The following is a 21,511-nucleotide window of genomic DNA, read 5'->3' on the forward strand; positions in this document are numbered from 1 at the left end:
GAAAAAGAAATGACCAAATAACATGTTAAAAGATAGTCTACTTTATCAGTAATCCAAAATATGTGACTTAAAATAAGATGATTTAATTCTATAATTCATTCAACAAACATTTGTTGAGGGGCTACTATGGTCCAAATACTATTAGCTTGGCAAAGATTTTTTTAATGGTAATAATTTTAGGTAAGAAGGCCAATGCCTTATCCATTAGACAACTGGGGCTTCTTTTGAATTTAATGGTAATAATTTTAGAATTCACTAAGATGAGTACATCACACACTGTGAAAAACAATTTTATAATATGCACTAATAACCATAAAATAGTTACTACCCTGCAACCTAGTAATTAAACTTCTTGGAATTCATCCTAGGAAAAGAATCTGTGTAGCAGGCAAAGATTAATATGATGAGGATATTAATCACAGCATGATTTATAATATCAAAAACATTATAAAACTAAATGCCTAATAATAAGGAGTAATTCAATAAATTATGGTACATTCAAACAAGGAACAATTATGTAGACATTAAAATTACATTTTCAAAGACCATTTGGTGACATGGGGAAATGCTTGTGAAGAATTTTCAAGCCTATATTTTAAATATAATTTCATGTAGCCAATTTATTTTTTTAATTTTAATACATTTTATTGATTATGCTATTACCATTGTCCCATATTTTTCTCCCCTTTGGTCCTCTGTACCCCACCCCCACCATCATTTCTGCAACTTAGTTCATGTGCATGGGTCATACATATAAGTTCTTTGGCTTCTCCATTTCTAACCTACCATTATCCACTTTGTACCTACCATTTATGCTTATTCCCAGTACCTTTTCCCCCATTATCCTTCCTACCCCTCCCTACTGCTAATCTTCCATATGATCTCCATTTCTGTGAATCTGTTCCTGCTCTAGCTGTTTGCTTAATTTGTTTTTGTTGTTGTTGTTGTTTTTAGGTTCCCAATGAAAGAACAGATCAAAGCTCCAGAAAAAAATACAACTAAGTGATGAAGAGATAGCCAGCATATCAGATGCAGAGTTCAAAACACTGTTCACAAAAATGGTTGAGTATAGTCACAAAACAGAGGAAAAAGGAAAGGCTATGAAAAATGAAATAAAGGAAAATGTACAGGGAACCAACAGTGAGGGGAAGGAAACCAGGATTCAAATCAATGGTTTGTGGCAGAAGGAAGAAATAAACAGTCAATCAGAACAAAATGAAGAAACAAGAATTCAAAAAAACGAGAAGCTTAGGAACCTCCAGGACAACTTTAAACGTTCCAGCATCCAAATCATAGAAGCACCAGAAGGAGAAGAGGAAGATCAAGAAATTGAAACTTTATTTGAAAACACAATGAAGGAGAACTTCCCTAATCTGGCAAAGGAAATAGACTTTCATGTAGCCAATTTAAAGTGATCCATCCTTTCTTGCCTTATAAGCAGGAGGTATTTTTGCTTTCTAATGGCTTGCTATCTAATGCTTCTTCTCATCCTGTAAAGCACATAGTATTTCTCTATATACTTCTTAATTCCAGTACAACAGGTATTAAAACAGGGGCTATCACATATTCATAGCAGCATTATTCATGATAGCCAAGATGTGAAATAATCTAACTGTCCATCAATAGATGAATGGATAAAGATGAGATTAGATATAGATACAGATATAGATGGAAAAAGACATGCAGGTTTTGATTATTACAATAGCTTTATTAATTCTGTGTTTAGTGTACTCACAACTGTAAACCTACTTTTGCCATACCACGTTTGTATGTGAGTGTGTATACATTGGGATCTTACTCAGCCATGAGCAAGAAGGAAATCCTGCCATTTTTAATAACTTGGTGGAACCTTCAGGGCATTATGTTAAGTGCAATAAATCAGAGGAAGAAAAATACTGCATAATACAACTTATATGTGAAATCCAAAAATGTCACACTCAGAGAAACAGAGGGTAGAGTGGTGGTTACCAGGGGTTGGGAGGTGGAAGAAATGGGGAGATACTGGCCAAAGGGTCCAAACTTGCAGTTATAACAGTTAAAAATTCTGGGGATGTTATGTATAGCCTAGTGATGTGGCTCATAATAATGTACTGTGCAATTGAAAGTTTGCCAAGAGAGTACATTTCATACATTCTCATCACCAGTGAGAAATGGTAATCATGCAACTGGATGGAGTTTGGTAGCTGATGTTACGGTGCTGGTCATTTTGCGATACATAAATACAGAAACTCAGCACATCATACAGCTTAAACTTACTCAGTGGTATGTGTCAATTATGGCTCAATAAAGCTCAGGAAGAATTAAATTTGAAATGGAATAGAATAGAGTACAGTAGAGAAGAATAGAATGAAGTGAACTAAAATTAAATAATAAATAAAATAGAATAGAATATCTCAAACAGAAAAACAAAAATTGCCCCATGGGACCAACGAAACAAAGTACTGACAATGTTCTAGATTGTGGGCAGTGACTGCTGTGCAGAAATACAGGAATAAAGAGAAGAAAGAACAGGAAGGAAGCAGAATGTAAAAAGCGGAGACCAGAGCAGCATGTGGAGAACAAAAGGCCCAAAAGGATACACGGCGTCATTTTAAGGAAATTCTCTGCACAACACTATGGTATGGGAACTTAAGAAATTCCCTTTTTAAAGTATTTTTACAGTTTTATGTAGATCAGACAAGACACTTACAAGAAGCATTATTTGTTTCTTGTAACACCAACCACAAGAAGGACCAAAAAGGATGTCACGGTAGGAAAAGCGGAACTACCTCACTACCATAAAAAGAATAACAACAAAAATTGAAAGTCTGAGGGTGCCAAAATAAACTGTCTGTGCAAAAGATGATTATAGTAAAACAAGGAGGAAGATGAACCCTGGTTTTGGAATGACTGAACTGCGCAAAGGCAGAAACCAATCTGCAAGGCCATCAGCATGCGGGAGCCAAACAACCCCACAGCAGCCCTGGAAACGGTGCCACCTGGGCTCGGCCAAGCCCCGGAGCACAGCTCCGGGGCCACCCCAGAGGCAAAGCTCACAATGACCATTGCTTTACATTGGTTTGTGCCTACCCAGTGGAAGTTGTTTGGACAACAGGACCATACCCTGGCCTAGACAAAGCTAAAGAGGTCACTTGCAGAAAGATCCAAAGAACACAGTGGGTTCTCTTCTATGAGTGAAAACAAATTTTCATGAAAACCTGGTAGGAGGAGTCACCCATAATGAATATACTTATAAAGTGGTAACGCCTGTCTGTGTCACTGTAGGAAAATAAGCAGACAGTTGCTTACATCTACGCCATCAATTTTCAACCTTTTTCATCTCGTGGAACACATAAACTGATTACTAAAATTCTGTGGCACACCAGAAGTTATATTTTTGCCAATCTGACAAAAAATGGTATCATTTTGAGTCATTCACACTGGATGGCTACCGTTGTGTTGGCTGTTGTCCTTTTTCACTTCACAATCTACGGGAAAAGAGGTCAGTGCCCCTGACTAAACGGCCATGTATTGCATGTTTTAAAAGTTTTTGCAACATACCAGTGGAAAATCGCTGCTCTACACTGTCAATTACATACATTGTTCAATATACATTGCCATGTCTCTCCTCAATGAGTTCCTAGAAGGAAGCCGTATGGACTCTTATTTCACATTTACACACTCTTACAATGTAGTCACAAGCATTAAGGGATTTAGCAATACAGAGCCCTTTTTCCCTTATTCAGTCTGATACTCGCCCTCTTCCTGAAGTCTGGTTTTATTTACATATGTCTATATTATACCATCACAGCTCCACAAACTACTGTGTTTCCAACATTTTGGTTTTGGGAAATTAATAGAATTCCATATGTCTATTCAAGCCATTTCCACGTCTCTTTATTCTGTTATGTTGTTTTTAAGCCTTTGCTCTTTTTTTACTACCGCGGAGTTCCCACTCCTTGGGCAATTTCACCATCACCTTTTAATTAATCTGCTCTCTCCAAACATTCTCATAAACTCAGATCCCTCAAAATCATCGACTTTCATGCTGCCTTCATTTTTAATTTCTTTCATATTTTCCATCATTACCTTTTGACCTGCAACTAGCTCTTGCATGCATTATTCTCATTCTCCATTATTTTCAACATCTACCCCGGCCTTTTAATATTTGTATTCTCTGTTACTCTTAATCTGCTTTAAACTGAGCTGACCTAACAAAGGTTTTTCTTGACCTTGACATTTTTATTGTTACTCATATTATACTGGTAATATAAGATTGCATTTTAAACATCATCCTTATAAACATGGGGTTATCTGACTCAACTGGTTCCAGCACTTAGCTGACTTGGCTGGTCTGGTTGTTCATTTCCTTCTTAAAAGCAACATGATCCTGTCTTTTTCGTGAAGCTGCTCACTCATACACAGGGAATACACTCTCCAGAGAGAGCAAAACCAAATTTTGGTCAGGAACACATGGGTGGCTATATTCCCTAAGTCCTCCTTCTGAAACTTGTTACTGCTCACTCCTCCGTGATGCCACAGCTTCTGAACTAACTCCTTACACACACACACACACACACACACACACACACACACACACACACACACACACGGCTGTGTTGCTACATCTCAGTATTTGTTACAGTGGCCAGTGTGATTTTAATATCAGCCGGTGATTCTTTTCTTTCCACTCACGTTCAGTCTCTAGTCTTTCCTCTTCTAGCTTGACAGAGTTCCTGTCACCTGATTTCTCTTTTTCCCTAAAGCTACATCTTTTCTACATCTTAAATCTCTGTGTTCCACTCCCTTCAACTTGTCCTTCATCTTAGCTTTTAGTTCCTCAATATCTACAGTTCCTTTTGGTCTTTCTAGCTGTAATCCATCTGCTCTTATCTTTTTACTGTCATATATGTGTATTTTGCTACACTAGGAGAGAGACCTAAAAAGCTTCTCAATCATCCAACTATTACAAAACAGTAGCAATTTTTGTTAGTATCTTTTAGAATTATACTGTAAAGGTAAATACATAGTAAAGGAAGCAAATTAATCACTTATAAAGCTCATATAAAAGTTAAAAGACAGAAGTAGTAAAAATAACTATGATTACAGAATTGGTTAAGGGATATACAAGATAATAAAAGGTAAAATGTGATGTGAAAAATATAGAATGTGGGGAGTTAGTAAATGTTGGACTTTATACTGGGATCAAACTTAAGTTGTTAGCAACTTAAAATAGGCTCTTATGAATACAAATTGTTATGTATAAGCCTCATAATAATCATAAAGCAAAACCTACAGTAAACACACAAAAAAATAAAGAGAAAGGAATAGGCATGCCACAAGAGAAAGTCATCAAAGTGCAGAAGAAGAGAGCAAGAGAAGAAAGGAATAGAGAGGAACTACAAAAAACATCCAGAAAACAAACATAAAATGCAAAATGCACATTCCTATCAATAATTACTTTAAATATAAGTGGGCTACATTCTCCAATCAAAAGGGATAGAGTAAATGAATGGATAAAAAAAACACAAGACCATCTATATGTTGCAAACAAAAGGGTCACTTCCTACGTAAAGACAAACATAGACTGAAAGGGAAGGGATGCAAAGGAAAAACAAAAGAAAGCTGGAGTAGCACTATCTGTATCAGACAAAATAAACTTTGAAACGGGGACTGTAATGAGACCCTGAATAGACACAGCAATCTTAAGAAAGAAAAAAATTTGGAACAATCAGGCTACATGATATCAGACAATTTTACAAGGCCATAGTAATCAAAATAGCATGGTACCAGCATAAAACAGACATAGAAATAAATCCACACCTTTATAGTCAATTAATATTTGACAAAAGAGGCAGAAACATACAACAGGGTAAAGACAGTCTATTCAATAAATGGTGTTGGGCAAATTAGACAGATACATGCAAAAAATAAAACTAGACCACCATAGACAAAATAAACTCAAAATGGATTAAAGACTTAAATGCTAGACTTGAAAACATAAAAGAAAACACTGGCAGTAAAACTTCAGACATTTTTCTTAGAAATATTTTTTGGATATTTCTCCTCAGGTAAGGAAAACAATAGAAAAAAATTAAAATATAAGACTATATCAAACTAAAAGTTTTTTCACAGGAAAAGGTAAAAAATAAAAAACGATCAACAAAATGAAAAGAACCCACTGAATGGGAAAACATATTCACCAATGGTACATCTGATAGAAGGTTAGTATCTGAAGTTTATAAAGAACTTATAAAACTAAACACCAAAAAAAAAAGAAAACGAACCAATTAAAGAATAGACAAAGGCCCTGAAGGGACACTTTTTTAAAGAGGACAAACAGATGGCCAATAGACTTACGAAAAGATGCTCAACATCTCTAATCATTAGAGAAATCAAATGAAAACCACAGTGAGATATCACCTCACACCTGTCAGAATGGCTACCATCAATAAATGAACAAACAGGTGTTGGCAAGGATGTGGAGAAAAGGGAACCAGCATGCATTGTGGGTGGGAAAACGAATTGATGTAGCCACTGTGGAAGCAGTGTGGAGTTTCCTCAAAAAAATTAAAAATGGAACTGCCTTATGACCCAGCAATTCTACTTCTGGGGACATGGCCAAAGAAACACCAAGCATTGATTTGAAAGACTATATGCACCCCTATGTTCACTGCAGCATTATTTACAATAGCCAAGATTTGGAGGCAGCCCAAGTATCCATTAGTAGATGAGCAGATAAAAATGCCGTGGTACATTTACACAATGGAATACTACTCCAATAAAATAGAAAGAAATCTTACCTTTGCAACAGCATGGATGGACCTAGAGAGTATTATGCTAAACGCAATGATAGTCAGAGAAAGACAGGTACCATATGATTTCACTTATATGTGGAATCTAATGAACTAAACTACAAACAGATTCATAGGTACAGAGAGTAGACTGACAACTGTCAGAGGGAAGGTGGTTTGGAGGGCTGGGTTAAAAAGGTGAAGGGATTAAGCAAAGGGGAAAAAAACCCTCAGACACAGACAACAGTATGATGATTACCAGAGGGAAAGAGGTATAAGAAAGAGATAGAAGAGAATGAATGGGGTATAAATGGTGATGGAAGGAGACTTGTGGTGAACAAACAATACAATATACAGATGATGTATCATAGAATTGTATATTTAAAACCTATGTAGTTTTATTAACCAATACCACCCTAATATATTCAATAAAAATAAAAAAACAACAAGATATAACACTTAAAAATATTTAGGTACCAAGATAGGATCACCTAAATATATAAAGCAGATATTAACAAACCAAATGGGGATAATAGATAGCAATACAACAACAGTGGAGTACTTTAATATTCCAATTACATATATGTATAGATACTCTGGACAGAAAATCAATAAGGAAAAACCAGCCTTAAATGATCCCAGATGGAGTAACAGATATTTGGTACAGAACATTGCATCCAAAAGCAACAAAGTTCACATTTTTCTCAAGTACACATAGAACATTTTCCAAGATAGATCTTATGCTCAACCACAAAATAAGTCTTAATAAATTTAAGTGGACTAAAATTTTATCAAGCATCTTTTCTGGCCATAGTATATGAAACTAGAAATTAATTACACAAAGAAAACATATTATATATAATTATTAACTAAAAATGGATTAGACTAGAATATAAGACCTGAACACATAAAACTACTAGAGGAAAACAAGTGATAAGCTGCTCTGACATAGGTCTTGGTGATGACTTTTTGAATCTGAAACCAAAAGCAGAATCAAAGAAGTGAGACTACATTAAACTAAAAAGTTTCCTCTGTACAACAAAGAAAACCATCAACAGAATTTAAAGGCAACCTACTGAATGGAAGAAGATATTTACGACTCATATGCTGATAAGGGGTTGATATATAAAGAATATGTGCAAATCAAAAGCCCCAAAATCTAATAATCCACTTAAAACTGGGAAGAAAATCTAAATAGACATTTTTCTGAAGACAGACAATTGGCCAACAAGTACATCAAGAGATTCTTACATCATAAATTACCAGAAAAATGCAAATCCAAATCACAATGAGATATCATTTCATACTTGTTAGAATGACTATTATCAAAAAGAGAAGAAATGACAAGTGTTGGCAAGGAAGTGGAGAGAGAACACTCACGCACTACTAGAGGCCATGTAACTTGGTGCAGCCACCATAAAAAACAGTATGTCAGTTCCTTAAATAACCCAGAATAGAACTACCATATGATCCAACAATTTCACTTCTGGGTATTTACTCAAAGAAAACAAAAACACTAATATTAACACGTGCATCCTCATGTTCATTGCAATATTATTTACAATGGCCAAGATATGGAAGAAATTTGAGTGTCCATCAATGGATACACACATAAAGATGTATGCGCACACACCAATAAAATCTTATTCACCAATAAAAAATGAAATCTTGCCATCTGCAACAACACTAATGAAACTCTAGAACATTATGCTAAATGAAAAAGAGAAAAGACAAACACTGTATGATCTCTCATGTGTACGTGCGTGCACGCATGTGTGTGTATGTATACCCAAGTTCATAGATACAAAGAAAAGACAGGTTACTGAAGGCAGGAAGTGGGTAACTTATTTCTGTTTCATTTATAGTTAAATAACTTGAATTAAAGAAATATATTTTAGAATTTGACTCTTCTGAATATTCCATAAAAATTATATTTAAGTTTGCATACATTAGGCAGTTAGACAAAGGATAGAGAAGGGCCAGAAGTGCCCAAAGAGCAACTGTTTAACACCTTAAACTCATACAATGCTGTATGTCAGTGATATCTCAGTAAAACTGTAAAAATTTAAAAAATTTAAATCTACCAAGAATCTTAGCTTATATATATTACTATTTGTTAAATTAAGTGATAAGATGTACAGGAAGGCAGGAAAAGGGAGCGACTGTCAATGGGAGAAAACAATTAGAAAGAAAGACTGGGGAAGTTTACAAAGCTCAGACCTTATTCGTAAAAAAAAGAGGGAGGTACTACAAACAAAATCAAATTGGCATATATACATATAAAATTTTACATTTTTTTCTATTTTTTAACTTCTTTTTTGTTGTTGTTCAAGTACAGTTGTCTCCATTTTCCTCCCACCACTGCCCCCACCCCAGCCATCCCCACTTCCCGCCCTTGATCCAACCGCCTTCAGTTTTGACCACATGTCCTTTATACGTGTTCCTGAAAACCCTTCCCCCTTTCCCTCCCATATGCCGTCCCACCTCCTCTCTGGTTACTGTCAGTTTGTTCTGAATTTCAATGTCTCTGGTTATATTTGCATAGCAGAAAAATTTTAAACAAACCTGCATTAGCAGATAAAATTAGAACTTATGTATCAGAATTAAATTTATCAAGTAATAGTTATCAAGCACCTGTTTTTATTAAGTTGTTATAAAATGGAAATTGTTCCTCCCAAAGAATTTATGTTAGCCTCACATTTGTTAGAATCCCAATGGAAACCATTGAGAAGCATGGCTCCCTATAATTCACAGAGTCCAAAAGCCCTATACAAGGTTTGTCCTGATTAGACCTAAATGTACCCCCTACCTTATACTTCCTGTCTTCTCAGTAGCCTCTCATCCTCTCTCCTTAAAGACTTCCATTTGTTGCCAGCGGTTACCTCCTCCTCAGGATTTGACACAGGACTCCCTCTTGGACGAGTGGTTTTGGTGTTAAGGTGTGTGTATGTGTGTGTGTGTGTGTGTGTGTCCTTAGCATAGCCCTGGGGGCAGAGTCAGGCATTCTGGGAGCTTTTCCCCTTACTTGGCCCAGGGCAAGGATGGGGGAGGGGTTAAGCACTGAGTAAATGAAGGAACTGGAACTTGAAAATAGGATGACAAGCCATGACACAAGACATAATTGATAAGATTAGCAAAATCATATAATGATATAAAACATGATACCTGATGGGCCAGAATATAGATATTGTGTCCAACATCTTTTGGAGAAACACCATCATCTCCACCCTCATCATTGCCATGGTCGCATTCCAATCCTTGGTTATAGGCATTCTTCATCACATCCACCTACCAAAAACACAAACAGGAACAGCAAGGTTTGAAATGCCACAAACAGCATGCCTTTTACATCATTTATGAAGTATAATTAAAAGCTGGCATGCTTCCTAAGCCTCTAAAAGCATCAAAGAACTCAATGAAAATGGCCTTGGAAACCATCTTTATTTAAAGTAACAGGGAAGTATTTTCTTAACAATATTCCCTATTTCACTTAGAAGATTTTGCTTTGATTTTTGAATGCTGACAGTGCCAAAGCTCCCATGAATTAGCAGAGTCTGGAACTGCAATAAGGAGCCATTATTTATTAAAGGCCCGCTAAGTAACAGGGATCCATGGTGCTGCATGTTAGACTGTGCTCTGAGGACCTAGTGGGAGATACAACAGAGTATCTGCCCTCAACAGGCGAACCGCCCTACAGCAAGGAGGTGACAATTGAGCACAGGGCCAGGGCACTAACTCAGTCAGGAGGCTGAGGGTGGGCATGAAGGAAGTGAATGATGAGATAAATGTGTTGTAGGCCGTGGAAACAGTATTTTCAATGGGCTATTGCACAGTCTGTTTTCGAATGAATATATAACCCATTGCCCCATTTAACCATAAGTATAAAGGTATTAATTTTATTTTTATTGTTCAGAAACAGGTATAAATATTATATAATTTTTGAGGGGTACAAAGATTTTTTATATACCTTCCTAATATATTCCAATATACAAACTAAAGCAGAGTTTTCTTGCCCCTCTTAGCCCACTGCCATGCAGAGATACTAGATACTCATTATACATATGTTTAATCAAAATGCATCTTAGCTTCGTATTTATCTGCCCTCCCCAACTCCATTCCTTACTATTAGAGAGCAAAAGAGTGCCTTCCACAGCATGTCCCCGTAACACCAACAGTGATGCTCCCAAGCCTCGGATTTAGTCACTGGGGTATGGAGCTACCTGGTGTGAAAATGTTCTTGATACGTTTAAACCCAATGCTTTTAAGCATGCTGATATTATTTCATGATTTCCATGTGGGAAAAATATAACTTCTACAATAGAAAAGGCCCACTAATGATCTCTGTGGAATCCCCCTCAAGTCTCCAATTTTTCTCTAGAACAAGCTTCTGCAACATTTTACTGATAAGAACAAATTTAAGATACTGATTTTATTTTCATTGTTCAGAAAGAGGTATAAACATAACTTTTGAAACACACATTTTTCATACACCTTCCTCATGCATTCCAATACACAAAGTAAAGCGAACTTTTCCTGTCAGAAAGAATTCACGGATAGTTTAGTAGAGTGGGACAATCTGGTTGAGAAAAGTGCCAAGTGTGGATAAAACCAATAAAATCATTAATGACCCAAACTACACTGGCCTTTGCAGTCATGGGGTCTTCTGAGGTATTTTTAGTGTGTCCTTATGCCCTGGTAGAGCACGGAAGCTACCAGACATTTTCCTAACATGCATACTACAAACTTATCCCTTTCAGCTGTACTTCAGTAACCCGGCTTTCAAACGTTTTCTTACCAGTTCCCTGGGCCTCATGTTGAAAAGAATTCTCTCGGCATTCTCGCTGTCATGTCTGCTTTCCATAATGGCCAGCAAAAGCTTGGAGGCGTTGTTCTAGGGAAACAGATTGAGTTAGTGCACAAGAAAAATCTATTTCACGGGTTAATGGTCCCCTGCATTTCTTTTCACTGAGATTACTAAGACCATTTTTTTAATCAAACAGAATTTTAAACTGCTAATTTGGTTTGGCTTATTAGCATTTTGAAATAGAATGTTTTACTTTACTGTCAAGACAAAATAAAAATAATGAATCATGGGAGATAAGTTACAAGGGCTATTTTAAATATTGGTGAAAAGGTGTTTTAAAAACAACAGTGAATTTATATATAATGTGTGGTATATAAATACCCTAACGGGCATTTCTATGATGACATTTTTAACAAGACAGTAAGCTGATCCAGTAGCAGTGACACATCTCACAGAAATGGTATATCATTTAAGGAGTTTAGCATATTGTTTTTAACATGAAACATTAATACATGTTATCAAATCAAAATTCTAAAGGTGTGCAATAACTACTGAAAATTTATAAAATTCTAAATTCATGAGTTAGAAATAAAATATAAATTTATTGATAACTAGTCCCACAATATGACAGTATCTATGCCACATGTTTACAATCTGGGTTGTACAAGAAAAATTATTTTGTATTTTTGTCCCATAAAGAATGAAATAGTTTAAGTTGTCTTTGATGTTTTCTAATTTGGCACAAATATGTTTTCTCAAACAGTTTACCTATAGATATCAAAAATGTTTCTGATGCAGTTGATTTATAACCCAAAATAGGTGCACAGAACTACAGAAAAGTCTTGCCACACAAAGCACAATATTCTCATCGTTTGGAAAGAGGTTTCTTGACATTGTTTTCAAGAGCGCTGCCCTAGAATTGCGGCACGTTGCATGATGATAAAAAACTTCCTGAGCAGTATCTGCACCGTGTGTTTGTGGTGGTCAAAAAGTTCAACCCCCCACACACCACCTCTCAAAGCAGCACAACAGGAGTAGCGTCAAAAGGCTTTACACTGCTTCTCAGTGACGCCGCATTAACACCTTACAGGGTGAAAACTTAAACAGAATCAGTTGTTTGGTATGCAGACACTCTCTTCAGAAACTTTGTTAAAGTTTTTCAAATTAATTTTACTGAGTAGTTTTAATACCAAATTCTATCCAACTATTTTTTACTTTCAGAAGTGCAATCTAAAGGTTATCTTTAAATGACTAATGGTGATGATGACAATGATGATGAAGTTGATCACATGATGATACCCAGGTCAAGGGCCTATCCTGAAAAGATTTTAGTATTTTGTGGCAGAGGTGGCACTAATTTTTCATTTTATTTTATAATTTTACGGATTTGTATATTTTTATAATCTAGCATCTTGTCTGTACAAACAACACACCTAAAATATTAGGTTCCAGGATTAGCAGAGAGTTCAAATCCTTACAGCAATCTGAACTGATCCTATAGAACTCAAAACTAAAACCCTGCCAATCAACAGTGGTCTTCTCTGATGGACCTCACCCAGCAGGCCTGATGCATAGTACCTTTAAAATACATCCAGTTTCAGAATGCTATTGGCATTAAGGTATTTTTTTCTAACCAATCTTCTTTTTCATACTATGTTAGAAGAGTAAGAGCCTTGTAGATGATCTCCTGAAATCTGAATCAATTTGAAAGTAAAAAAGCCTATATACCCTGAGAAATCAAATGCAGATGGCAGGGTTAATAGAGGGTTTTCTTCTGAAGGAAGCTAGAGTCTTAAAAAACAAAACAAAACAAAATGACCTATTTACAAATTCAGTGCTTTATAGTCACAGATCAGTTATAAAATGTAATTTAAGAAGTATATGTAAAAAAATCATAAAGTTGTATATAAATGAGTAATAGAAGGAAGTATATTTAAAATAATAAATAATTAAGCAATTAAATTCAAGGGTAAATTATATAAAATAAGACCTTAACGTTTTAATGTGGTATCTCTATAATGTTATGTGGTATTTATAATTAAAAGCATTCAAGGAAGGCCCCTAAAATGTGTCACTATATATCATTCTGTCTTACATATATTGTTGTCATATTGGCCACTATATACAAAGCCGCACAGGTTTTTTTTAAAGAAAGTACAGACACTTTATTGTTTAGATAGAAAACTATATTATAAATATTTCAAATCAAATCCATTCATTTGGTTTTTTTTTTTACATTCCTTGATTTCTCTGTCATATTTTGAAAAGGTGTACTTAAATTGTGCTTCATAACATGAACAGTATTTTCAGTGACCCTTTTTCAAAACAGCATTTTCATTTGAATAGCTGAGAATATCTTTGGCCTCTGAAGTCGTACCCCATCATTTAGTTGAGTACGACTATCATTTAGTTGGGTACCACTATCATTTTGTTGGGTACAAGGATCACCTGTGCTTTACTCAGTGGGTGGAAGGACCCAGTGCTAGTACAGATGGCAAAAGAAAAGAGTGGAAGATACAAACTTTGTATTATATTAAAATAAACACTTGCTTATTATGAACCATTAGTATAATCATCACGTAAGTGGGACATACGCATTTATCTATATCTATATTCAGAAACATCTTTCTTCTTGGCCATAAATTTATTCACACAAAGTGAAACTTACTTATATTTGCTAAGGTACTGGATAGACCTCTCTTAACAAAAAAATTATGTTTAACCACTGATTTGATCACCTGTTTAACACTAAACACAATAATGTGGTCTTTAATTGCATACCAGGTAAGCTCTGATAAATGGAACTGCTGGGAAGTATGTTCATGGTTTAAGTAAGTTCTCAAGGGCAATATAAAATGGCTTACAGTATTTGGGAAAAAATAAGATTCCAATGTATGAGAAAAAAACTTTTAGAAAGAAGAGAACCAGAAAACGACAATAAAGTGCAGCTTTCCTTCTCCACAGTCTAATTAACTGTGAGTTGTCAAGTGGAATTCTGTAGTGAAGATGAATTTTAAAAATATGGCACAGTGAATGTTCAACACCTCTTGCTCCTCCATATAATGAAAAATATAAAAACAGAAGAGAAGTAGTGAAACAAAGCAGTTACTGAAAAGAACTTCTAATAAAGTACCCTCCAACTGAACATTACCTCCAAGTTTATTTGACATTTTACCTGAAATGGAGTGTGCACTGTGCTTTCACTAACCCTTTCTATGGATTCATTCATTGAAAATATGTAACATCTTGGTTTTGACAAAAGCTACTTGGAGATTTGCGGTTAACTCTGAAAGTTTACAGACAACATCACTTTCCCACTGAGCAGTGGATTTACTCTACCTTTAGCTGGAGCACCAGGTCCATTCGGTATTTCCCAAGAGGGTTTATGTCATTTAGAATCAAAGCGATGATGATATCAATCCCATTTGATTCATGAGTAGCAATACATGTCTAGGAAACAAAATGTTTATAAAATAACTTTAACATAAGAGAGTTAGAAGTCATATGATATAAAACAACAGAATCGTCTTAGTTTCTTTGACATTTAAAATATAACTAGCATTGAGCTTTCCTTTTAAAACAAAGGTAAGTCAAAGATTTAAGCCTGACTTGTTCTTTTGCATACAGTCTGACTACTGGTTGAGTAGTATTGATTATATGACTTCATATGCAGAACACTGAGAGAGAGAGTGTGTGTGATGGGTATCTTTTAAAAGGAACCATTTTTAGAGAATTTCAAAGAACACTGGCTAAGTTAAATACTCTTGCAGTCAATAAATTTTTTAGTCCTCACCCAAGGATATGTTTTATTCATTTTAGAGAGAGAGGAAGGGAGAGACAGGGGAAAATATCAATCAGCTGCCTCCATAAGCCCCCTGACAGGGATCAAGCCTGCAAACCAGGTAAGTGCCCTGATGAGGAATCAAACCTGCAACATTTTGATGTATGGGATGATGCTCCAACCAACCAAGCCACATAGCCAGGGCCTCAACAAACTCTAATATGCCCTTCAGTAAAGGAATTCCTTAAGTTTAGAATTCTAAGATCTAATTCATCCTGGCTAAGAGAATATTGTCATTTCGGAAAGGTGGGTGCCCTAAATTTATGCCTGAGGTTTCCGAGTAAACTTTATCGGTACTGATGCAGCATCTTAGTTACTCAGTGACTTAGTGTTACACCAGTGGCAGGTGATGCTGGCGCACATGCTGGGCAGCAGTGGACAGGGACCACAGGCACCTCCTGATGGTTGGGGGACATTCTGTCCATTGTGATGGCAGATTCCTTAAACTTGAGTGATTTATGGGAGGAAAGTTTATAAAATGTCTTGAGAGATAAATGTCAGAATTTGAAGGTTAGGATCTATCTGAAGGTTAGGAAAAATCACCCAGCGTCGAGGGGTTTGAAAAATCAAAACCCAGGCAACTAAAGGAGAGAGAGTAAAAATCAAAGTAACTCTGAAATGAATGTTATACGATTTTTCCGGATGTGCTTTATTTCTCCCTTCATACTGCCTTCATGAGGAAACTTGTACTCCCCCGACACAAGGGAAAGATGTTTTCCATCCACCTTCTACATGTCCCAAGGTTTCTTTGATCATTAAAATATTTGTCAAACTTAGAATCAATTTGCAAATCTCCTCTGGAGTTTGCTAGAAACCTTCTTTCTTTACATACATTTGCAGAGCATGGGGTTCACACTAAGTATATTATCAGTGTATGTTGGATTCGTGTTATTTTAGTATTAGCTTTTATTTTTAGAGCTTACCTGATAAAGCAAACTACTTTCAAAACTCAATTTCATGCTCTTACAAGACCCAAAGTTTGGAACACACAATTTCTATTATAGATATACATAGTTTCACCACCAACAAAAGTAAATCTCTGAATGTGTGTATTTTTCCTTAACTTTAAATCAACAGTTAGGTTGTATTGTAGCAAAGCCTTAGGAGACTGAAATAAAATCCAAGAAAATAAGAGCCAAATCCACAAATGTTTCACAGTGTCATATGCAAATTACAAGAGGGGGAAACAATAACCCCACAACAAATTGTTTATATCAACAATTGTGTTTTATCCTGTGTACTTATGTTATGTATGTACATATTTGTGTGCATATGTGTATATACATGTGTATATATAGGCACTATATATGTGTATATAGGTCATATAATTTGCAATAAAAAGCAGATTTATTTTTTATACTTATGTTCTATGTTAAGCACTGATATTTGGTCTCAATGGCTTCTTTAAAATTAATATCCAGAAATGTTTATGATTTGACAACTTTTCCTTCCATGCTTCTGTGGCACTTGAATGAAAGTGAACAGTAAATTAATAAAGTCAAGCATGGCCCTCCTCCCTCTCATTCAGGTGTCCTGTCTTCTGCCCCCACAATGTGCCCTTGATCTCCAATAAAATGGATTCAGAGGCAAACATTCTGGAAGCGAGAATTGAAACTCTGCCCTGGAAAATGTAATATAGTTAAAAGAACACTCTATTTAGACTCGATCAAAAGTCCTGCATTGTCAGAATGGCTCTACAACTCACCATTTGTCACCCTGAAACACTGGAACACCCCTTAATCTCCGACTCAGAACCTAGCAAAATGTGGACAATAATACCTATTTCATGAGTTCCACCGGTTCACCATGACAAAGAAAGATAACATACACTACCCAAAGTAGTGGAGCCACAGAAGCCAAAGGGAGTTTGTTCCACAAATCCTAGAAAGATTCACTACAAGATGAAAACTCAGCAATGATGAAGAAACATGTTCTACTCTGTCTGATAAGTATGATTTTTATCTGGAACATTTTCATAAGAATTTTCTTTTATAATGAAATCAAATTAAAATATGGCATGGCATTTGCAAGTCTACAATTCAGTCTTTGTATGTTTTGTTAGGAAAGTACAAATACCTGGCAAGGCAAGAAGAAAGATCTTTGACATGTGCACAAGGGTTGGCTTGTTTAACAATTTAACCCCAATTAGTCATGAATAGTTTTGCATTAAGAACTGCTTTCATGGTTACCTGATTTTCATGGCACGGCCCCTGGCAATACTCAGTCAAGCTTTCCAGAGTCTGGTTGACCAGCTCGACGTTCTTCTCATTGATGTAGAGACCCAGCAGGCCCAGGCCGCCCGTTGTACTTCCGCAAATGCAGTCCAAGAACTGAAGGGTCTCACAGACAAGGTTGTAGTTTGTTTTGTTGTTTTGATTCCTCAGGAAGTTCTGAAAGCAAAAGGAAATATAGCCTAAGGGTTAAAAAAATCACTGTGCTGTTTCTAGTTCTCTGTGTGTGTATTTTTCTAACTCAAAAAGATCTCCACAACAATGTGGAATGAAATTGCTTTTTATAAGAAAGTGTTCTTGTTTATTAAATTTCATCCTAGGTTTAACGGGAAGAAAGAAGACTCTTAGGCTTTTGCCTCAATCACCTATATTTATCAGTATAGTTTTTCTCAAGCACTTCTCGATGTCATTATACTAAAACTATACAGAGAGGGTTAAATAATAGGTAATAGGAAAAGGAAACTAGAAAGAAGTTTATTAGGGAACAAAGCAACCAAATTTTCAAGTAATGATCCCTTATAATAAACAGTACAGCTTCAAATGCTAAATGATAGAACCACTATGGAGGGCAGCTTAAAGTACCTATCAAAATTTTTAGCTGACTTACAACTCCGCTACTCAAAAGAATATATGTACACATATATATATATATAAAATTATCTTATGAACTATATATGTATATTTACAAGAGATTCACTGCATACTATCTGTAATAGCAAAAACTGGAAACCATGCTATATCCATAACAATGTGACTGGTTTCCTAAATAACCATGCACCCAAAGATTGGAATATTGTGACGCTATAAAAATGTGATGTGCCAACATGTACTGATATAAAAATAGAGTAGTAGTATCTAATTCATCAATAAGGTACATTATTAACTAAAAATAACTTAGTTGAGGAACACTATACAATGTGCTTTTAGAAAATGTTTACATTTTTACAGATCAATAGGCTTATATGTGCATACAAATGTCTGGAAGAAAAAAACTAACTGCTTACAGTACTTTCTTGGGGTGCATAAACTTTGTGAAAGGGTAAACAAAAATAAAAGTTTTTATTTTATTATTTCTATTTATATATTTATTTTTGAATATATTGCTTCCATTTGCTTTTGTAATTTTCCCTCAATTTTTTGTATTGTGGTAAAATATACTCAAATTTACCTTCTTCATCATTTTTAAATATATCGTTTGGGGATATTAAATATAGTCAGAATGTTGAGATACCATCACCAGCACCCACATCTCTAGAACCCTCTTCTTCTTATAAAGCTGGAAGTCTATACCTATCGACCCCTCCGCACCCCTCCTCCCTCAGCTGCTGGCGACCACCACCCTCCTCTCTGACTCTGTGACTTTAACTGCTCTAGGGACCTCACATAAGTGGAATCTCACAGTATTTGTCTTTTTGTGACTGACTTATCTCACTTAACATAACGTCCCAAAGTTCACATACGGTGTGTCAGAATGTCCTCTTTGAAGGCTGAATAATATTCCCTCCGACAGGTACACCACACTTTGTGTGTCCATTCATCTGTCCATGCACACATGGGTTGCTTTTGCATATTAGCCGTTGAATAACCATCTATCCTTATTAAATCAAAACTATTTTATAAGTAGCATTTTCTAAATTATTTTATCCCATACTCCTATCAGTAAAATGTTTGATCAGATTCCATATAATACATCTATTTCCTACAGAGACAGAGTAGGTGGGTCAGGAATAAGCATGAAGGTACATCCAGTGCCCTCGCTCTGGATGTAATGCTTCTGGGCTTCGCAGGCCGAGCGTTCTGCAGCCGCCCTCTCCAAGGCCAGGTGTGGTCTGCAAGGATCAAGGTGCCTGCCGTGAATCAATTCTGGGCCTTATCTCCTTGGAGGAATATAATTAAATTTATAGAAGTACACCTCTTAACAATTCAGAATGCCTGTAGTCTAGACCAGCAACTTTCAACCATTTTCATCTCATGGCACACATAAATTAATTACTAAAATTCTGTGGCACACCGAAAAAGGTCGTTTTTGCCATTCTGACAAAAAAATAGGTACAATTTTGGTTTATTCACATCAGATAGCTACCATTGTGTTAGCTGTTGTCATTTTTTAATTTGACAATCTAAGGGAAAAGCGGTCAGTGACCCTGAGTAAGTAGTCAGGTATTGGCATGTTTTAAAAATTCCTGCAGCCCATTGGTTGAAAATTTCTGGTCTAGAGCTTTACTAGAGAAAACAACTTCAAACACTGCTGTCTCTTTAATATTCGATATGTGTTCTTAGAAACTCTTTCACCTTTCATGTGGTTTTGCCATGGTGCCGTAAGCAGGGTGTACAAATAATTAAAAAACTAAAAAGCCAAAATCCCTAGGTAACCCTAAGTTCATTGACTTGACAGGAAATGTACCAAAGAAGATGTAAGACCAGGACTATATTAATTTACAAAGGTATCAACTTCCACTGTTGTAAAAAATCATCTTCTATATTAACTCTATTTCTCATAAAGATAAATGAATATAATCTCTATGAAACTTGAATTGGGCTATAAATGATGAAACCCCCTAAAATCTGTAAAACCACGAAGGCACAGTTGAGGCAAATGTGACCTACTCAACCAACACCCAAATACTAGGATTAGATGTTCACAGAGGTTAAAACAACCTGATGTGAGGTTGTAAAGAATGAAACCTTATGAGCCTGACTTTTTCATCTGTACAGGAATTTTATTTTTATCATTTAGATACACAAGTGTCTTCCTATTTCAGAGGAGCACTATGGGTTTTATTGATTATCTCCAAAACTCCTAATCTACTTGTTCATTTTGAGTTCAATTGCTTACAACCATAGGCGGTGTTCTCCGCTTCCACACGGACCAGAACAATACCTGCAGTTCCCGGTTGTGATTCTCACACAGCAACTGAAGAAATCGCAGGATCGGCTGCATGATGGTGATGGCCGGGCTCATTGTTACTTCCTCCGCAGACTTGTCCTCAGCACTTCCCACTTCTGATCCTGTGCACATCATGTCTATTTCTGGATCCATTTCTCTCCTGTATACGCAGTATGCTTTGGATGTTGCTGAAGAAGCTTCCGTTAATTGCCCTTTCATTCCCTCTTTTAAATGTAATGATGAATCTCTTACTGAAAATAAAGAAGTACTCTTATCCTTCTAAATTAATTTTCTTTTGCTAATTTAAAAATAAAAGGCCACGAGGGGCTCAAATTCTATAACAACTGAATTAAATATCATCTGACAAGAAGTGCAAGAATTTCCCAAAAAGAATCTGAGGTAGCAACTAAAAAATTAAATTGGCATTGGGACACAAAAAACAGATCTTAACGCGTAGCCAGTTTTCGACAGGTTTGTGTTGTTCTGATAAATATCGACTATGAGAGTTCACAAATATAAAAAAGTGGGGAGATGTGGCAAACTTCAAACTGTTAATTTTTTATGATTTATAGTCACTACACTGATGACTTTGTTATTCGAAAAACCAAGAATCTTTTATTAGAGCCTGGAGCTACAATTTCTGTCCTTAAATTTTAAATTTCATTACCATTCGAAAGGTTTGTGACACTTGTTCTCTACCATGCTTTCCGCAATGAAATCAAACATTTTCAAATTACTACAGTAGGTTCTCACGTAATGCCATCGAGAGGTTCTGTGACTTCAAGCAAAATGACATATGACAAAACCAATTTTGGCTAAATCATGTAAACAAGAGTTAAGTTCCTCAGGTATTTCACCAATGTTATCACAAAATAATCTACGTTGAATGAAATGACATTCAAGGACCTGCTGTAGCTGCTGTGCATCTATGATGCATTGTTTGGGTTTGATCCTGTAGAGTTTGGTCACTCGACA

General features: G+C 35.8%; 1 protein-coding gene across 2 annotated transcripts in view; it reads right to left on the reverse strand.

Annotated features, from left to right (window-relative positions):
• Positions 1 to 21,511, reverse strand: part of ITPR2 (inositol 1,4,5-trisphosphate receptor type 2) — a 444,505-nt gene that overhangs the window by 130,143 nt on the left and 292,851 nt on the right. For both annotated transcript variants that reach the window (XM_037144844.2, XM_053662176.1), the window contains 5 exons: positions 20,531 to 20,787; positions 17,608 to 17,808; positions 14,917 to 15,027; positions 11,569 to 11,664; positions 9,939 to 10,061 (listed from right to left, as the gene is read on the reverse strand). In XM_037144844.2, the coding sequence (XP_037000739.2) occupies positions 9,939 to 10,061; positions 11,569 to 11,664; positions 14,917 to 15,027; positions 17,608 to 17,808; positions 20,531 to 20,787 (788 nt within the window). The remainder of the gene's footprint in view (positions 1 to 9,938; positions 10,062 to 11,568; positions 11,665 to 14,916; positions 15,028 to 17,607; positions 17,809 to 20,530; positions 20,788 to 21,511) is intronic.

This window comes from Artibeus jamaicensis, unplaced genomic scaffold, assembly GCF_021234435.1.
Source record: "Artibeus jamaicensis isolate MK-2021 breed Jamaican fruit bat unplaced genomic scaffold, CSHL_Jam_final contig_233, whole genome shotgun sequence".
NCBI classification, from domain to species: Eukaryota; Metazoa; Chordata; class Mammalia; order Chiroptera; family Phyllostomidae; genus Artibeus; species Artibeus jamaicensis.